The sequence below is a fragment of the Ochotona princeps genome, chromosome 2 (genome assembly GCF_030435755.1).
Source record: "Ochotona princeps isolate mOchPri1 chromosome 2, mOchPri1.hap1, whole genome shotgun sequence".
Taxonomy (NCBI): domain Eukaryota; kingdom Metazoa; phylum Chordata; class Mammalia; order Lagomorpha; family Ochotonidae; genus Ochotona; species Ochotona princeps.
In genome coordinates this window covers 121,105,586-121,121,987 of record NC_080833.1, presented here as the reverse complement: position 1 = coordinate 121,121,987, position 16,402 = coordinate 121,105,586, and the positions used below count along the sequence as shown (strand labels likewise).

The 16,402-nt window shown below is 49.9% G+C and overlaps 1 protein-coding gene and 2 non-coding genes across 3 annotated transcripts in view; 1 reads left to right on the top strand and 2 right to left on the bottom strand.

The window, feature by feature from the left end:
• MPZL1 (myelin protein zero like 1) overlaps positions 1–9,314 on the bottom strand; it is a 70,860-nt gene extending 61,546 nt beyond the window's left edge. The window contains exon 1 of the mRNA XM_058660594.1: positions 9,041–9,314. Within this exon, the coding sequence (XP_058516577.1) occupies positions 9,041–9,131 (91 nt within the window). The 5' untranslated portion in view covers positions 9,132–9,314. The remainder of the gene's footprint in view (positions 1–9,040) is intronic.
• Positions 9,315–12,880: 3,566 nt separating this feature from the next.
• On the top strand, positions 12,881–12,952 carry TRNAP-AGG (transfer RNA proline (anticodon AGG)). The gene has a single exon. It is a non-coding gene; the product is annotated as a tRNA-Pro (tRNA).
• Positions 12,953–13,615: 663 nt separating this feature from the next.
• On the bottom strand, positions 13,616–13,687 carry TRNAP-CGG (transfer RNA proline (anticodon CGG)). The gene has a single exon. It is a non-coding gene; the product is annotated as a tRNA-Pro (tRNA).
• Between the last annotated feature and the right edge of the window lie 2,715 nt (positions 13,688–16,402).

Here is a 16,402-nt window from a genome sequence, read left to right as displayed (position 1 = left end):
AGTGAGGCCCAGCTGCTTGGACAAGTATGCCATGGGGAGGTGGGTCAGCCCCAGGGGTTGTGCCAGTAGGCCAACTCCAATCCCCTTGTGCTCATCTGTGAACAGGTTGAAAGGGCCGATGAGGACCAGGGAGGGACAGAACAGGGGAAGAGGTTAGGGAGTGCCTAAGCTAGGTGAAGGCCTGTGTCACATTCCCCGGGGGAAATCAGGGGTCCCCTTGGGGTTTCCTTAGCTGCCTGGTAGAAGGGCTTGGCCATGACTGCGAAATTTGCAGGCTAGAGCCCAACAGAAAGACAACATCCCTCTTGAGAAAAGGGAGGGGAAATGAGGGGAATGACTAAAAATAAATCGGTAAATGGGTGTCCCTCCAGGTGCAGGGCAACTCAGCCATCCACTTTGGGGGTAAGATGGCTGGCCGTCAGTACCCATAACCGAGACCCTTGATGAGAATGGAGGTCCAGCATGGGCAGGAGGAACAGAGTATGTAGTCCCCGTATCTACCAGAAAGATGGCAGATTTAACCACTACCTGGAGCGTTACCCTGGGCTCGGCAAGCATGATGGGGGTCCTTGAGCCCAGGCATCTCTAAACGTCATCGGCCAGTCCTAAAAGCTCACGGGATGGGGCTGCCCAGTGTTGAGGCGCCAGGGCCGAGCCAGCCACAGGGCAGGCACTTTTCCAGTGTCCCTGCTGCTTTCAGGCTGGACATGGCTGTGAAGGTGGGCACCGGTTCAGGCAGGATTTAGCCCAGTGGCCCTCTTTTCCACAAATGAATCAGGCGCCAGGCAGAACAGATCACTGGATGCTCCTCTGGCCTGTTGGCCGTAGGGCCGCTACCAGGGCTTGGTTTACTAGGTCTCAGATGGGTGTTTGAGGGCCATCCTCAGCCTGCTTAGGTGTTTTGTTTGTTTGTTTTTAGTATCGGGGGCTGACTGTATGATAAAATGAGAGGCCAGTACCTTGGCCCCAGAGGGAGACTCGGGGTCAAGTTTGGTATATTTAATTAAGCAATTTAGGAAAAGGGCAGGATTTTCGTATGCCTCACGGAGTTTATCAAAGCTGACCACCTTATCAGAAACTGTGTATATGCCCGCCAGGAGATGTTGAATCAGGCGGGCCATGTGACAGCAGCCCTGTTGCCTGTCCTGATACTCCCAGTCAGGAGGCACTTCCGGGACCGCCTGCGTCGCCGGTAGGAGGGCTTGGCCAGTACGGCGCTGTCGGTCTGCATGGTCTTTGGTGAGCGTAAAATGTGAGTTCATTCCTCAGAAGTTAACAACGAGGTGAGGATAATTTGACCATCCTGCCAAGTTAAATCATAGGTCCGAGATAGATATCTAAATTCCTTAATGTAAACCTCCGAGTTGGCAGAATATGAGCCCAAACGGTTTTCAGTCTGAGAGAGATCCTGGGTGGAGAAAGGGACATAAACTCAAACTATTCCCAAAGGGGGGAACACATATTCATGTGGAGTGGAAAGGGTATGTGTGTGAGTATGAGAGCTTACTGGGGAGGGAGGGAGGGAGGTGGGAGGTGAGGTGAGGGGAGGGGAGGGGAGGGGAGGGGAGGGGAGGGGAGGGGAGGGGAGGGGAGGGAAGGGGAGGGGAGGGGAAGGGAGGGGAGGAGGAGTGTGAGAAGATGTTGGCACAGGAAATAGAAGGGCGGGAACCTGGGAAGAAGGCATCAGCTCAGGAGGGGCTGAGGGATAGGGAGGGGGATGGCCCAAGCCAGAGGGACCCCCGAGCAGATCAGGGGGCTTGGAAAACGTGGAGGAAGAGGGCTCAGAGAGGTCCTTGGATGAGGACAAGGACCCTCTGTGCAGCAGCGAAGAGGATCCTTCACGCGATGGGATGTCCTTGGCCAAGAGGACTTAGGCAGTGGAGCAGATCTCAAAAGGCCTGGACATACGGAACTTCGGACCACTTCTTTTCTCAGTGACAGAACTTATCCAAATCCACGTGTATTTGGAAATCAAACGTTCCCCCAGGGGCCACTTGGAGCCATTGTCAAGCGGATGCTGAGGCCAAGTTCGCTCAGCACAGCAGAGAATTGATCACTTGCAGCACAGATCCTAATTTGGACAGATTAGTAAGGAGGCAATTGAAGGGACTTGAGAAGTCCAGGGAACGGGACTGGTTGTTGCCCATTGTCTCGCGAGCATACCGGACACAGATCAGAGTCAGAGAGAGGCGTCCCCCAGCCCAGCTTGGATCAATCAACAAGACCTGGTCTTGAACTAGTGAGGGTGGGCCATTAAAGGGACATCTCCACTGTCACTGGGAGCCTGGGAGAATAGGGGTCGGTGTGTGCACAACTCCCTCGTGTGAGGCACGCTTGAGAGGTATTCGACAGTAGCTGGAGAGCAGAAAGTGGAGAGGGGGAGCCTCTACCCCACTGTTGGGAGAGGCTTAAGCTCCTCCCAGGTTTTGGGCACCAAACATAAGAATAAAACCACACCAAAACAGCAGGACTAGCAAGACCAAAAGGAAGATAAAACAGGCGAGGTACGTGCCATTTAAGTGGTGGTGCTGACGGGGTTTGAGGAAGGGGTATGTGTTGTCTTCTGATTGGCCGGCTCCATTTGAACGAGTTCCCACCAAGGACTTTCCACCTGCCCCTGGGCTAACATTAATGTAATGTAATAGTTCTCAACAAAATACTGAAAAATTAAAATAATAAAATACTTAGTTTCTACAACAAACATGATAAAATAACAAATATAATAGCAAGTGCTCCCAATTCTGAAATTATGGCATTAAAGTAGTATTTGAATGTGAATCCATACTTCCATCTCAGGAAAAAAAGTGTGGAATCATAATTAAACAGTGAAAAGAATCAAATAATGCAAGAACTTGTACTTGCAAACGGTTCAACAAACATTTACGAAGTACTTGCTATGTGCCATGTTAAATTCTAAGCACATGTTGCAAACTACTAACAAACTGTTGTCAAGACAAGCCTATGATGGTGGGCATTCACTGGCCAGCGAAGATGCCCAAATCCCTACTGACTGTCATACTGTGGAGTCTATCTTGATGCTAGCTCCCTGTTTAAGCACTTCCTCAAGGACAGTGCAAGTCTTCAAAGTGGGAGACTTGGCTTGAGTTCCCAGATCCTGGCTTTGGCATGGTCCAGCCCTAGCTATCGTGGGCATTCGGAGAGCATCACCCCATAGATAACTCTGTCACTGCCTCTCACATAAACAAAATTGACATGCCTATGCCTTATTGTCACTGAATAAAAATGTACTAGCAGGTATGGTGTGCTAAGCGTGAGATACTCATCTGTAAATATGACAGACGCTATCTCTGCTCTGGGTAATGATAATACAGAAGAAAAGCAAATCGTTAAGACAATGCATAAATATGTAAAAAAAAAAAAGAGCAGCAAATAGTAAGAGGGAATCACCCTAGGATAAGGCGGATGAGGAAGGTCTCCCTGAAGAAGTGACAACTATGCTAAAGCCAGTGGTGACAGGAGCCAAGCCTGGGGCAGCCGAGGGAATCAAGAGCAACAGCAATGAGTGTCCAAGAGCACGGAGATGGCGGAGGGCTTAATCACAACCAAGAGGGGGTGAACCGCACCAGCTCAAGTCACAGGGAGGCACAAGAACTAGACCACATAGCATAGAAGACCATCAGGAGAAGGTTACATTTCATTCTAAGTATCATATGTAACCATAAAGGTTTTTAAAACATTTTTTTTCAATATATGAGGCATGGTGCGATAGCTCAGTGGCTAAATCCTCACCTTGCATACACAGGGGTTCCATATGGACACCAGTTCATGTCCCAGCTAATCTACTTCCCATCCAGCTCCCTGCTTGTGGCCTGGGAAAGCAGTAAACAACAGCCCAAAACGTTGGGGCCCTGCACCCGCGTGGGAGGCCCGGAGCAGGCTCTTAGCTCCTGCCTTCGGATCAGCTCAGCTCAGCTCTGCCCATTGGGGACACTTGGGGACTGACTCAGTGGATGGAAGATCTTCCTCCCTTTCTCTATATATATCCAATTTTCCATTAAAAATAATAAACTAAATATTTTTAAAATTTTAAAGACATATTTATTTATAAGCTTGCTTTATTTATGTGAAAGGCAGAATTATAGATAGAAGGCAAGACAGAACGATCTGAAACCGGCTGGTTCACTTCCGGCAAAGGTTGTGGTGGCCCAGGCAGGTCCAGGCAGAAGCCAGGAATATTCTTTCTTTAAGATTTACTTATTTTTATTGCAAAGGCAGATCAGATTTTATGAAGAGGAGAGACAGAGAAATCTTATATCCGCTGGTTCACTCCCTATATGGTCCCAACAGTCAGAGCTGAGGCGAAGCTGTTAGAAAGCCAGGAGCTTCTTCTGGGTCTCCTACGTGGGTGCAGGGTCCCAAGGCTTTGGATCACCTTCTACAGCTTTCCCAGGCCGTAAGCAATGAGCTGGATGGGAAGCAGAGTAGCTAGGACATGAACTGGAATCCATATAGGATCCCAGTTCTTGCAAGGTAAAGATTTATGTATTGAGTCATCATGCCAGGCCCTGAAAACAAAGAAATCTTTAGGGCCTGGAGCGATAGTGTAGCACTGGGAATGCAGTAGAGGGCGGCCCAAAGCCTTGGGACCCTGCACTCGCATGGGAGATCCTGAAAAAGCTCCTGGCTCCTGGCTTTGGGTCAGCTCAGCTCTGGCCATTGCAGCCATTTGGGGAGTGAATTTTAAAAATGGAAGACATCTCTGACTGTTCTCTCTGTAAAACCGATCTGTATTTCCAAAAAAAAAAAAAAAAAAAAAAACTTTTTTTTTAAGATGTATTTTTTTTATTGCAAAGTCAGATATACAGAGAGCAGGAGAGACAGAGCGGAAGATCTTCTGTCCGATGATTCACTCCCCAAGTGGCCGCAACGGCTGGAGCTGAGCCAGTCTGAAGCCAGGAGCCAGGAACTTTTTCAGGATTTCCCATGCGAGTACAGTCCCAAGCCTTTGGCCCATCCTCCATTGCTTTTCCAGGTCATAAGCAGGAAGGTGGATGGGAAGTAGAGCAGCAGTAGAGACCTGAACCAGCAGCTTAAATAAAGAATTTGTTTATATATTTGAAAGGCAGAGAAAGACAAAGAGCTCTTTCATCTGCTCATTCACTTCCCAGATGGCCACAGTAGCCAGGACTGGGCCAGGTGGAAGCCAGGAGCCAGGAGCTTCCACTTGGGGTGCATGAGCACAACCATTTGGGTCAGCTCCCACTGCTTCTGCCAAGACATTAGCAGGAAGTTGCATGGAAGAGGAACAGCAGGGACTCCAACCGGCTGGTCCCACTTCCTTTTTTATTTTTATTGGAAAGGCGGCTATATAGAGGAGGAGAGGCAGAGAGGAAGATCCTCGGTCCGATGGTTCACTCCCCAAGCGGCCGCAACGGCTGGAGCTGAGCCAATCCGAAGCCAGGAGCCAGGAACTTCTTCCGGGTCTCTCACGCAGGTGCAGGGTCCCAATGCATTGGGCCGTCCTCGCCTGCTTTCCCAGGCCACAGGCAGGGAGCTGGATGGGAAGCAGGGCTGCCGGGATTAGAACCGGTGCTCATATGGGATCCTGGAGCATGCAAGGCGAGGACTTTAACCACTACGCTATCATGCCGGGCCCCCCCACTTCCTTTTAAACTTCATTCTTTCTTGTTTCTAAAATAGTAAACTTTTCTGGTTTTTCTCCTTGAACATGTGTTTCTCAGGTTTCATTTAACCCTGGGTTTGACCCCTCTGCTGCCTTCAATACAATCTCACTTGGCGATATCACCCACGCAAGCCAAGCTTAACTTCTGGCCACGTAAATTCTCCCAAATCTGTACCTTGAACCAGAACTTCCTCCTCACCTTCAGAATAGGCATACACCTGTCTTCTGCCTGTGGCTGTCTGGATGTCTCATCAGCATCTCAAACCTGACACATGCAAATGCGCTTCCATTATCTCTCCTCAGCGCCTATCAGCTCTGGGAAAAGCTGAACCTAAAGAGGCATGTAGTTCAAAATGAGGCTGAGGAGTCATTTACCGACCAGCAATTACTCAACCAAGCACAGCCCTTTCGAAAGGAAAAAAACATCTCCAAATTGTCCAATTTCAGCACCAGAGTGTGGCCAAGGAAACATGAGCTGAAATCAACTAAGGAAAAAACAGCCAAGAAAAAAATGGTTAAGATTGAGTGCCCCTGGGCTCAGCAGCGTGGCCTAGTGGCTAAGGTCCTTGCCTTGATCCCATATGGCTGCTGGTTCTAATCCCGGCAGCTCCACTTCCTCTCTGTCTCTCCTCCTCTCAGTGTATCTGACTTTGTAACAAAAATAAAATAAATCTTTAAAAAAAAAAAAAAGAAAAGAAAAAAGAAATGTCTGTAAATGAGTAGCTCAGTTTGTTCCTAGCTCCTTCATAGACTCTACCTGCCAGGGGGGCAGCTCCCTTAAAAAAAAAAAAAAAGATTGAGTGCCCCCCGACTCCCCGAGCCTGCCCTCATTGGCAGAGCAGGTCTGAGAAGGCACTTCTGACTTAGTAGGTCTCCTTGACTTTGTTTCTTTCGTTTGTACTCACTTCCTCCTGATTTGAAAGAAATTATTTCTGTATCTGCCACACTCTGCCAGTGGGTTTTTATTGATATATCCTATACCTTTCTCCCATATTCTCCAACTGTGAAGAGTAGCAGCTTCCAAACACATGCCAAGCTTCACAAGCCTAAGGTCTACTACCTTATCTACCTCTTCTTTCAAGCATGAATGAGGTCAGCTTCCTAACTCTATCAAACTTATTTTCTTGTAGCTGGGACTGTGGCTCAACAGGCTAATCCTCCACCTTTAAGCACCAGCATCCCATACCGGCACCAATGTGTCCCAGCTGTTCCACTTCCAATTCAGCTCCCTGTTCATGGCCTAGGAAAGCAGTAGAGGATGGCCCAAAGCCTTGGGACTCTATTCTGTCTCTCTTCTGTAAAATCTGCATTTCTAGTAAAATTAAATAATTCTTTAAATAGGAAAAAAAAAATACTTTCTCACTAGCTCATGAGTAGAGCCCGCCTGCTAGCTCACTGCTTTCATTGAGGGCTTCATTATCCCCCTACATGACTCCATTAGCACTATGGTTTGTCTGGCTTCAACCTCTCAACACACTAACCCATCTCTGATATGACAATAGACAGAGCATTCCTTCATTCCACTTACTAGTGGCAGACAAAGCCTTGTGTGACTCGGTGCCCCTGGGAGACGGCTCCTCAGTCTCAACTGGCACCATCCCCTGGACCCAGGATCCTGCCAGCCGGCACAAACAGCAGGTTCCTCCCCCCAGTTCCAAAGCAGCCTGCTCCTGGGTGCAAGAAGATTGCCCTCCTCCGAGTTCTTGCAGTACATCTTCATCCAGCATTTCTACGGTCCTTAGCACACAAAGTTTCTCCCTCAACTTGAACTTAACTTGAGGACGGAAATAGTCTGGTGCTTAAAACACAGAAGCGCTTAATCAATGGTTGTTGAAGAACTTAAGGAGTTTATTCTGTAAAAGATGAACTCTTGAAAAGTACGTCCAGTATTTCCAACCAGGAAAAGGCAAGAAGAAAACATTCAACACTCTTCCGAACTTAACCAAGCTGCAAAGTTTCACGCATCAGCATTCATCCTGCACGACTGAAGAGGGGTTCTGGGGTGCATGTGGCTCCTATTGTGGGGTCTTTGCATTCATCGTTTTTCAGTTCTAATACTGTTAGTACCCTGACTTTAAGATCTCTGTGAATGCTCTAGTGCCATAGCCATGCCTGACCTCCCATGCAAAATAATACTGTCCGGAGCACGGAAGACTTAAGATAAACCCTCGTTTCATGCAACTTTGTTTCCTTAAACACAATTAGTACTACCAATGGCAACAAACATGACAACATGTTTAACCTTTCTTTTCCCTCCCAGACAGGGAGGCAGGATGGACTGTGCCATACACACATGCAATGTATCTTCAAGTCTGCAGGGCTTTTATGTTACAGCGCCTGGACACACTGGGTGAAGAGAACAGCCAGAAAGTCGAGGAGCCTCACCCGTGTTCCCTGGCTCCACAAGTCACACTAGGTACCTTTCTGTAAAAGACGGGGCTGGAAACTCTGGTATCTAAACGCTGTGATGCAACTGACATTTCAAAAAAGGAATGAAAAAACCTCCCCGCGGTTTCTGAGCCCTTGGCAGTCGTTATAACCATTACTTAACTAAATTCTGAGGCAGCAGCAAGTACTTGGCTTTAAACAACAACAACGCATAAACAAGTCCTGGGCAGAAACAACTCACCCAAGCCTGCTCCATGAAATTGTCTGAGAAAAAAAAATTTTTTTTAAGGGAAGAGTGTGGTTTTCACTCTTATGTGTTTTGCCAAATTGTGGTGACTATGCCTGAAAATATTACAGATTTAACCGAATGCTTTTCAACCGGGCCCTTACACTAACAGTCCTCACTCCCTGCACTCGAACCCAGAAATAATGTAAATTTCTTCTTTGCGCTTTGCAGATCAGAGTAGACAAAAATGAGATTCCAGGGGGCTCTTCCATCACGGAGGCTTAAAACTGGTTTGGGAAGCATGCGAGGCAGAACTTACCAAGTTAAAAGGAAAACGCAGGCTTAAGGCGGAAACCAACCAACAAAGGGCCCAACCAACAAAGTAAAAAACCGGCCACCTTCCGCCACCTCCCGCCACCTCCCGAAGGTGGAAGTTGGCCAGATCCCTGGTTCCCGAGTGCGATTCCCTGAGGTTCGGGGATACCCGCAGCCAAAGACAGGGGAAAGCGGGGGACGCTGCGGGGCCCTCTGCGGCCGCGCGCTGCCCCGGGGAAGACCCCAGGGAAGACGCAAGGTGGGCGCTCTCCCCCTGCTCCGCCTCCTCCACCGTCGGGATCCAGGAAGCAAAAGAAAGAGGCTGCGTGCGCCTCCCCGGCCACGGAGCGCGCAGGCCGCGCCCCCTCCCCACCGTGGCGCCCAGCTCGGGCGCAGGGCCTGGGATTGCCGTGACGGGCGTGCACCGGGCCCCGGGAGTCCCCCGCCCCGGCCCCGACATCACTCACAGAGCCCGAGCGCCGCCGCCAGCACCGACCACCACCCGCGCCTGCGGTCAGAGGCTGCCATCGCTGCCGTGGCTCCCGCGGGCGCTGCCATCGTCCTGGCGCTGCAGCCGCCGCCGCCGCTGCGCCCTTGGGCCTCAGTCCCAGGGACGCTGGCTCCCTCAGCGCACAGGGCTCCGGTCCGTCCCGCCGCCGTCGCCCGCGCGCTGTGGCACCTCCACGCGGCGCTCCCCGATCGCGGCCTCCGCGGCCGCCCGCCAGCCCTCCGCCTCCGCCGCAGCCCCGCCCACGCCCCGGCCCCAGGTGCGCGTCCATTGGCCATGCGGGCGCCCTCTGCAGGATGCGATTGGACAGCTTGCCTGTCCATCACCCCCTCCCTCGAGCGGGCCCGGCACTCAGGGTCGCACCCAACGCCTCAGCCCTGCCCGGGGGCTGCGGGCCAAGGCGGCCGTCTGCCTGCGTGGCCGTCCGCACGGCGGTCGCGGCCGCTCCGAGGGCCGAGCCCCTCGGTTCCCTTCATAGTCTCCGTCAGCCGCGGCTCCTCGCCTCTGCTTCAGCCCTTCTTGGTGTCTCCCTGCCTCTCCTAAAGAAAAGCAAGCAGTCCATTGATCTAAAATATTTAAAAATAAGAATAATAGAGATGAGGAGCGCGATGAGGGAGAGCTCTGCTCAGTGGCCCAGAAAGGATGCTTCTCCCCTGGCCCAGTCCCCGTGGCCTGGTCTTTTGCCTGAGGTAGATAGTACGCGTTGCAGCGGCTAGGTTACAAGGAATCTCCATGTTGCCTTAAGCTGCCCCAGGAGCAGCCCGCCTTTGGGGACCTGGACCTCAGCCCTGTTACCTGGAGCACAGGAGTGTTTGAGTTTCACGTGTCCACGGCGCTCTCTGTGTGCCAGAAAAAGTGAGGGACTGTGTCTCAGGCTGATCGTGATGTGGTTGTGTGGACCCCCGCTCAGCTGGAGGCCATGCGGGCCCACGCATTGGCCATCCAGTGAGTGCCTGGCAGATCAGCCTCCAAAGTGGGTACTGGGGTACAGGAAAAATTGGGGAATGGAGGAAAAAAGAGGTTCCAAGCGTGAAGAGTCGGGGAGGAGTATGGTGGGAGAATCCATGAAGCTCTGATTTGAGTTTGCCTGAAGCTGGTCTTGCAACGCCCTTGCTAACGCCTGCTGTTTGAGCCTCGTAGCACAGCAGTTTTGTAATAATCACTTTGACTACGGAGTGAGAAAACTAAAAGAGCATACTAAAAAGAAAACAACACAACACACCATTTGGGCCCATTTTTTGGTGTCCCATCCATGTCTGGATGGCACAGACACTCGATACATCTTTTAACAGGCTTGAAGGGAAAGAAGAACGAGGAATAGAAACGCACACCCCCAGAGAGGATGGTTCTTAAAGCCATCTGCAGTATTAGAGCCCCTCAGCTGTACCTCTACCCGCACAGGCTTCCTCCTGCCCAGACCCAAAGGCCCAAGAGGAGTCTGGGAAAGATTCCCCAGAGGATGCAACAGACTCCACCAGCCCCCCAAAGGATGGCGCAAAAGACTCAATAAAATCTAAGCAGAGAGAAGCTGAAAAAAGAAACTCCGAGACTCAAACACACAAGAGCCAGGTGAGAGAAACCCACAACCAGCATGCTGACTCAATTGTGACTAATCCTTCACCTCCAAGCTCCAGGACCCCTTATGAATACCAGTTTATGTCCTGGCACCTCCCCTTCCCATCCAGCCACCTGCTTGTGACCTGGGAAAGCCGTCGAGGATGGCCCAAGGCCTTGAGACTCCGCACCTGTGTGGGAAGCTCCTGGCTTCCTGAAAGAAACTCCTGGATCCTGGCTTCAGAAAGGCTCAGCTCCAGCTGCTGCAGCCACTTGGGGAGTGAACCAGCAGATAAAAGATCTTTCTGTCTCTCCTTCTCTCTGTAATCTTCCTTTCTGATTAAAACAAAAAATAGACCTTTAAAAGAAAAAGAAAGAAAAATCTACCCACAGTGCAGTGTGAAACCTCAAAGGGATGAGAGAGAGAGGAGGGTCATACTTTGAGTTGTCTTTATTCTGCAGGCAGAACTGCAAACAAGATCCATGTCTATTTAGGAAAGGCAAGTTCTGTGACGCAGAGGACCTTGGCAGGGAAGGTGCATGGAGACATTTCAAAAAAAAAGACAGTTGGCATTGGGGCAAGCTGGGTATGTCCTCGTCTTCCAGAGGAAAGTAGGAATGCTGCAGACTGTATGGTGAGAGTAAGGTGTTCCAGAAACACTCAGAAATGAACCCTTTCTAGGTAGCCATCCAACAGAATCCAAGCTGTATCCCAGGCCACAGCTGAGGATTGACCAAAAGTCAGATCCATTTCATGAACTTGCTGAGGAACCCCTGATATGCATGAATTTTTTAAAGTTTTTGCATCAAAACAAACGTGGACTTTTCCATGACCTTTTGGAAGAGCCCCTGTGAATACTACATGGGCTTTACAGGGGGCAGACTCCCAGGGCAGACTTTCTCCTGGGCAGGGCTCACAGTCGTGTTCTCCTGCCATGCCGGTGAGTGACATCCTGGGTTCTGTTTTTGTCAGTTTCCTGCCCCTCCTCACGTGGAGCAAGTGAGATGCTCCAGTGTGGGGGTGAGACAAGCCCCTTTTCAATCACTAGAGAGAAAGGGAACAAAACTGAACCCCAAATAAGAATCAATGTCCCTGACTCCCATTCCCTGGGACAATGATGGAGGCTTTGAAAGTGGTCACATTATCTTAACCAACAGGTTACATTCAGTAGGTAGAACCCTCATCTTAGGGAGAAATAACAAGCTTTTTAGGTGTCTGGGGCACATTTTTCTGTAGTTAGGTTTTGATGAATCAACCCTCTTGGCTTGTAGAACTCATTAACATTTTAAAGGATATTCTCCTTGCCTGGAGCAGTAAGAACTGAAGACTCCAGTTAGGGCAGTTTCAAACAACACAGAAGAGTGGAGACATGTTACAGTTCCAGAACTATAATTCCTTGGTGTCAGACCCTGGCAAGGAAGTTAACAAAACACCATCTGGCTGATAGTACGGTCTAAACTGATGAATGAATGAACGAGTGACAAAGGAAATTAAAATCAATGAATGTCTCTCTTTAGGGTAGTCACTCTGCTTGTTTCCCATCTGGTCAGTTATTGGCTAGCGTGACAATTCCTGATTCATTGTTGAAGTACCAAAATTAAAGAATTTGGAATACATACTCAGAATTATCCATTTATCAGAGCCTGGTTCTTTGTAATTATCAATGTACGGATTTGAGGATTTAAAGCATAGTTAGTTAAAGATATTGGGACAACTGAGCAACAGTTACGCCACTGGTTGTCAGCTGTGCAGGGGAACTGTGTTCCACTGGACACAAGCAGAAGCTGAGTGGAGACAACTGTAATCCAGTTACACACCGGTTTTGAAATGTTAAGGGATCTGTTTAGTCTGTTTAGAGTGTGGGGCTTATCTCAAAGCAAATGGGTTTTTCCTCTGAAGAGAACAGTCTGAATGCCAACCCAGAGGTGGGAATTCGCACCCCTGCTAAGCTAGGAAGGACTTGAAACTGCAGGGGCAGGATCTGAAACCGCACACTCCTGCAGCTTTGCAGCCACAAACAGGAACAGACGCACGACCTGCAAACCAGGAGGTTCGTATCCCACGGTACGACATCGCTGCTTTCTATCACTGGTTTTCATAAAGAAACGGGAAAGAAAACCTTGAAGCAGCAAACATCCTTTAAGCACCCGAAGAATAGAAATACGACATGGAAATGACCACTTGGGGGCACCCGACTAAGCACTTCTACTTTCCTTTATGGTGTGGGAAGCAAAGGGACACACCGGCTCGTTGGTCTAGGGGTATGATTCTCGCTTAGGGTGCGAGAGGTCCCGGGTTCAAATCCCGGACGAGCCCTCTTTTTTTTTTTTTTTTTTTTTGCCTTAAACAGAATTTAGAAGAAAATAATTTTTAGGATAGTTGATTACGTGTAATAAGTACAGGTCGGACGCAAAGTCTATCCGCTGTGAATGCAGGAAACAACCCACACTGAAAAGCCGTGAGAGGCGAGTGATGTGAAAATGTGGAGTCTCGCCGGCCAGGCGGCTATGGGCAAAGGCGGTCCTCACCCTAGCCGGCTCCCCTTGTGGGGCTCGGCTTCCCGCGGCTTGGGAGCGCACAGCGTCCACTGCAGGACGAGCACCCGCCCTGCCCTCGGAATCGCTCATTCCCGGTACACCCCGACCCCGAGAACCCGCTACTCCAGCAGGACACCCTGGTTAGGTTTGGAGGCGCCTCCGGCGAGAACCGCATTCTGCATTAGCGCTTCCAGGTTTCTGGTTTTTCAAGCTCGTGTGTTTTCCAAAGTACAAACCGGCTTTAACGCTTTGCTTTTGTACACACTGTAAACGTCTGTTGCGAGTGATTCAGGCTTCGAAAAATGAAAGTGAGCAATGTTCCGGGTCACGGGACCAGAATCGCCTCACTGAAACTTCTAAATAGATCGTGTGAAAGAGAGAGAGGGAAATTTATTTTTTTAATGCTGCCTATGCATAGTGCAAGAAAGAAAATTTATCCCTAGGGCTCGTCCGGGATTTGAACCCGGGACCTCTCGCACCCGAAGCGAGAATCATACCCCTAGACCAACGAGCCGCTCTTGGCTGGAGGGTTTCCGACGTCTCCCTTCAGCCTGGCGCCGCCTCTGCCACACTGCCCGACCCCAGCGACCTTTCTCGGGCTGCACGAGCCCACAGCGCAGGAGGCTCCCGGAACGCAGGTCCCCACGGCCGCCCACCCGCGAGGCCGCAGGCTGCGGAAGGCGCGGCGCCCTGGAGCCCCGCGGGAGCCCTCGGCCGTGGGCGTGCGAGCTGCCGGGGTGTCGGGGCCATGCTAGGCGGGTCTGACCCCAGGCTTCCGAGGAGCGGAAATGAGCTGTTAAAAAAATTTTTTTTTTGCCCCTAAGCATTCTCCTTGGTTTCATGCAAGCTTTTGAAGTACGTTGTTGATGGTGATCTCATTTGCTAATTTGTTGTAACAGTCCTCTCCTAAGATTGCCCCCATTATACAGGTTGGGAAACTGAGGCTCCGAGAGGCGAGTAGCCCGGCTGAGAGCTAGGGAGCGCTGACGCTGGCAAAGGAGGTCGTGAAAGGCCGGTGCAGAGGTGGACACTGCTTCTCAATCCCCTCTCGCGTGGGGGTAGGAGGAGGTATGGGGCAAGACCTCAAGTATCCATGACTGATCACAGCGCCTTGATGGGACAATTGTTCCATTAGTCCCTTTGCATCTAGAACTCAGTGTATTTTATACTGTGAATTTTTCCCTTAGGATAGCTTTCCGGAGCCGGCCTCGTTCAAGGGGAAGGACTCTCTAACGCTCTGAGCTCTTCTGTGACCCCTGATGCAACTGTACCCCAAGGAAAGTGACTGCCTGCTTTAGGAAGTGAAACAGATACGACTGGAAGAAGACATTCTTGGTTCACTCTGAAATCCCTGATTCCATCTCAACTCCACTGGACTGGCTGACATCAAAGCCAATCATGTTGGAGGGGGACAGAAGATGACCTTGACCTGGGGTCATGCGCATGAAATGGATAAGACTACGATTTGGAGAATGAGAGTAAGGTTATAATGACTCATTGTGAGATAATGAGAGTGACCCTAGAATAAGGTGTTTGGTTCTGATTGCATGTTTCTGCTGTGACGCGTGTGTGCCTGCCACTGCATTCCAACCCGCGGGATGTTTAAGTCTTGCAGGCTTGGCTTTGGGAGGGCGGGGTCAGTCCTTGCAAGTGAGGGTACAATTAAGTGTGTGGGTTTTTTGCTAAGCTGGCACACAGGTCTGGCCCCTGGCGGTGTGCAGAGAGTCTGGGCTGCTTCTGCTGGACTGGCTTCACCCCTGTAGCCCTGGCATGGGAAGAAACACGGAGCTGAGCATTTTGGTCTCATATCCCCGCCTTGGCATCTGATGTTTGTTCTTATGTTTTGCCTAAATCCTTAACTCTCTGGTTTCCCTCAGTGAGCCTTGCTCTGGTCTTAATCTCATGTCTCCTTCTGAATTTCGCAGTCTCTTTGCAGCGTCACCATTAATGAATTATTGCAGCTGCCTGAGGCTCTTTGTTTCCCATTCAAGTTTTCACTTGAGCATGCATGAATCATACAAGGGATAGGAATCCAAGCTCGGGGTTGTGTAAGACAATCTTCATGTCCACCTTGGAATCTCATCACCCTTTGGCTTGTTGACTTATTTCTCTGTTTTAGTTCAAAGAATTATTGAGAGAGAGAGAAGAACACAGAGAGAGAGACAGAGATCTTCCATCTACTGGTTCACTCCCCAAAAGGTCACTATAGCTAGAGCTGGCCTGTCTGAAGCTCAAGGCAGGAGTTCCTTCCAGGACTCCCACGTGGTTGCAGCACCAAAGCACTTGCTTTCCCAGGTTATTAGTAGGTTCATTAGTGGGGTGCCTTTGTGGGGTGCTGACACCACAGGTGGAGGATTAGTGAGCTATGCCATTGCACCGTCCCCATCCTTTGGTTTCATACATAGTCCTGCTCCAGATGCGTTAGCTCCACAACACAATATCAGAGAGGAGAGTTTCCACTACTAAACTATGATCATTTGTGAACACATGCCCATGAGACTTTAAGACACAAGAATGCATAATTAGATCCCAATTTTTATTTCTTTTTAAAGATTTATTATTATTTTTAATTGCAAAGTCAGATATACAGAGAGGAGGAGAGACAGAGAGGAAGATCTTCCATCCGATGATTCACTCCCCAAGTGACCGCAATGGCCAGTGCTGGGCCGATCCGAAGCCAGGAGTCAGGAACTTCTTCCAGGTCTCCCACGCGGGTGTAAGGTCCCAAGGCTTTGGGCCGTCCTCCATTGCTTTCTCAGGGAACAAGCAGGGAGCTGGATGGGAAGTGGAGCTGCTGGGACTAGAACTGGTGCCCATATAGGATCTTGGTGCATTCAAGGTGAGCACTTTAGCTGCTAGGCCACCACACCGGGTCCATGAATAATTTATTTCAATTATCAAATTTTCAATTTTGATAATTATTGAATTATCAGTTTTTGATAATTGACTCTTCACATAGTTTCTGTTCCACACCAGTTTTTTTTGAAGATTTATTTATTTTTATTGCAAAGTCAGATATATAGAGAGGAAGAGAGTCAGAGAGGAAGATCTTCCATCCGATGATTCTCCCCCCAAGTAGCCTCAATGGCCGGTGCTGCGCCAATCTAAAGCCAGGAGCCTGGAGCCTCTTGCAGGTCTCCCATGCGGGTGCAGGATCCCAAGGATTTGGGCTGTCCTTGACTGCCTTCCCAAGGCACAAGCAGGGAGCTGGATGGGAAGTGGGGCTGCT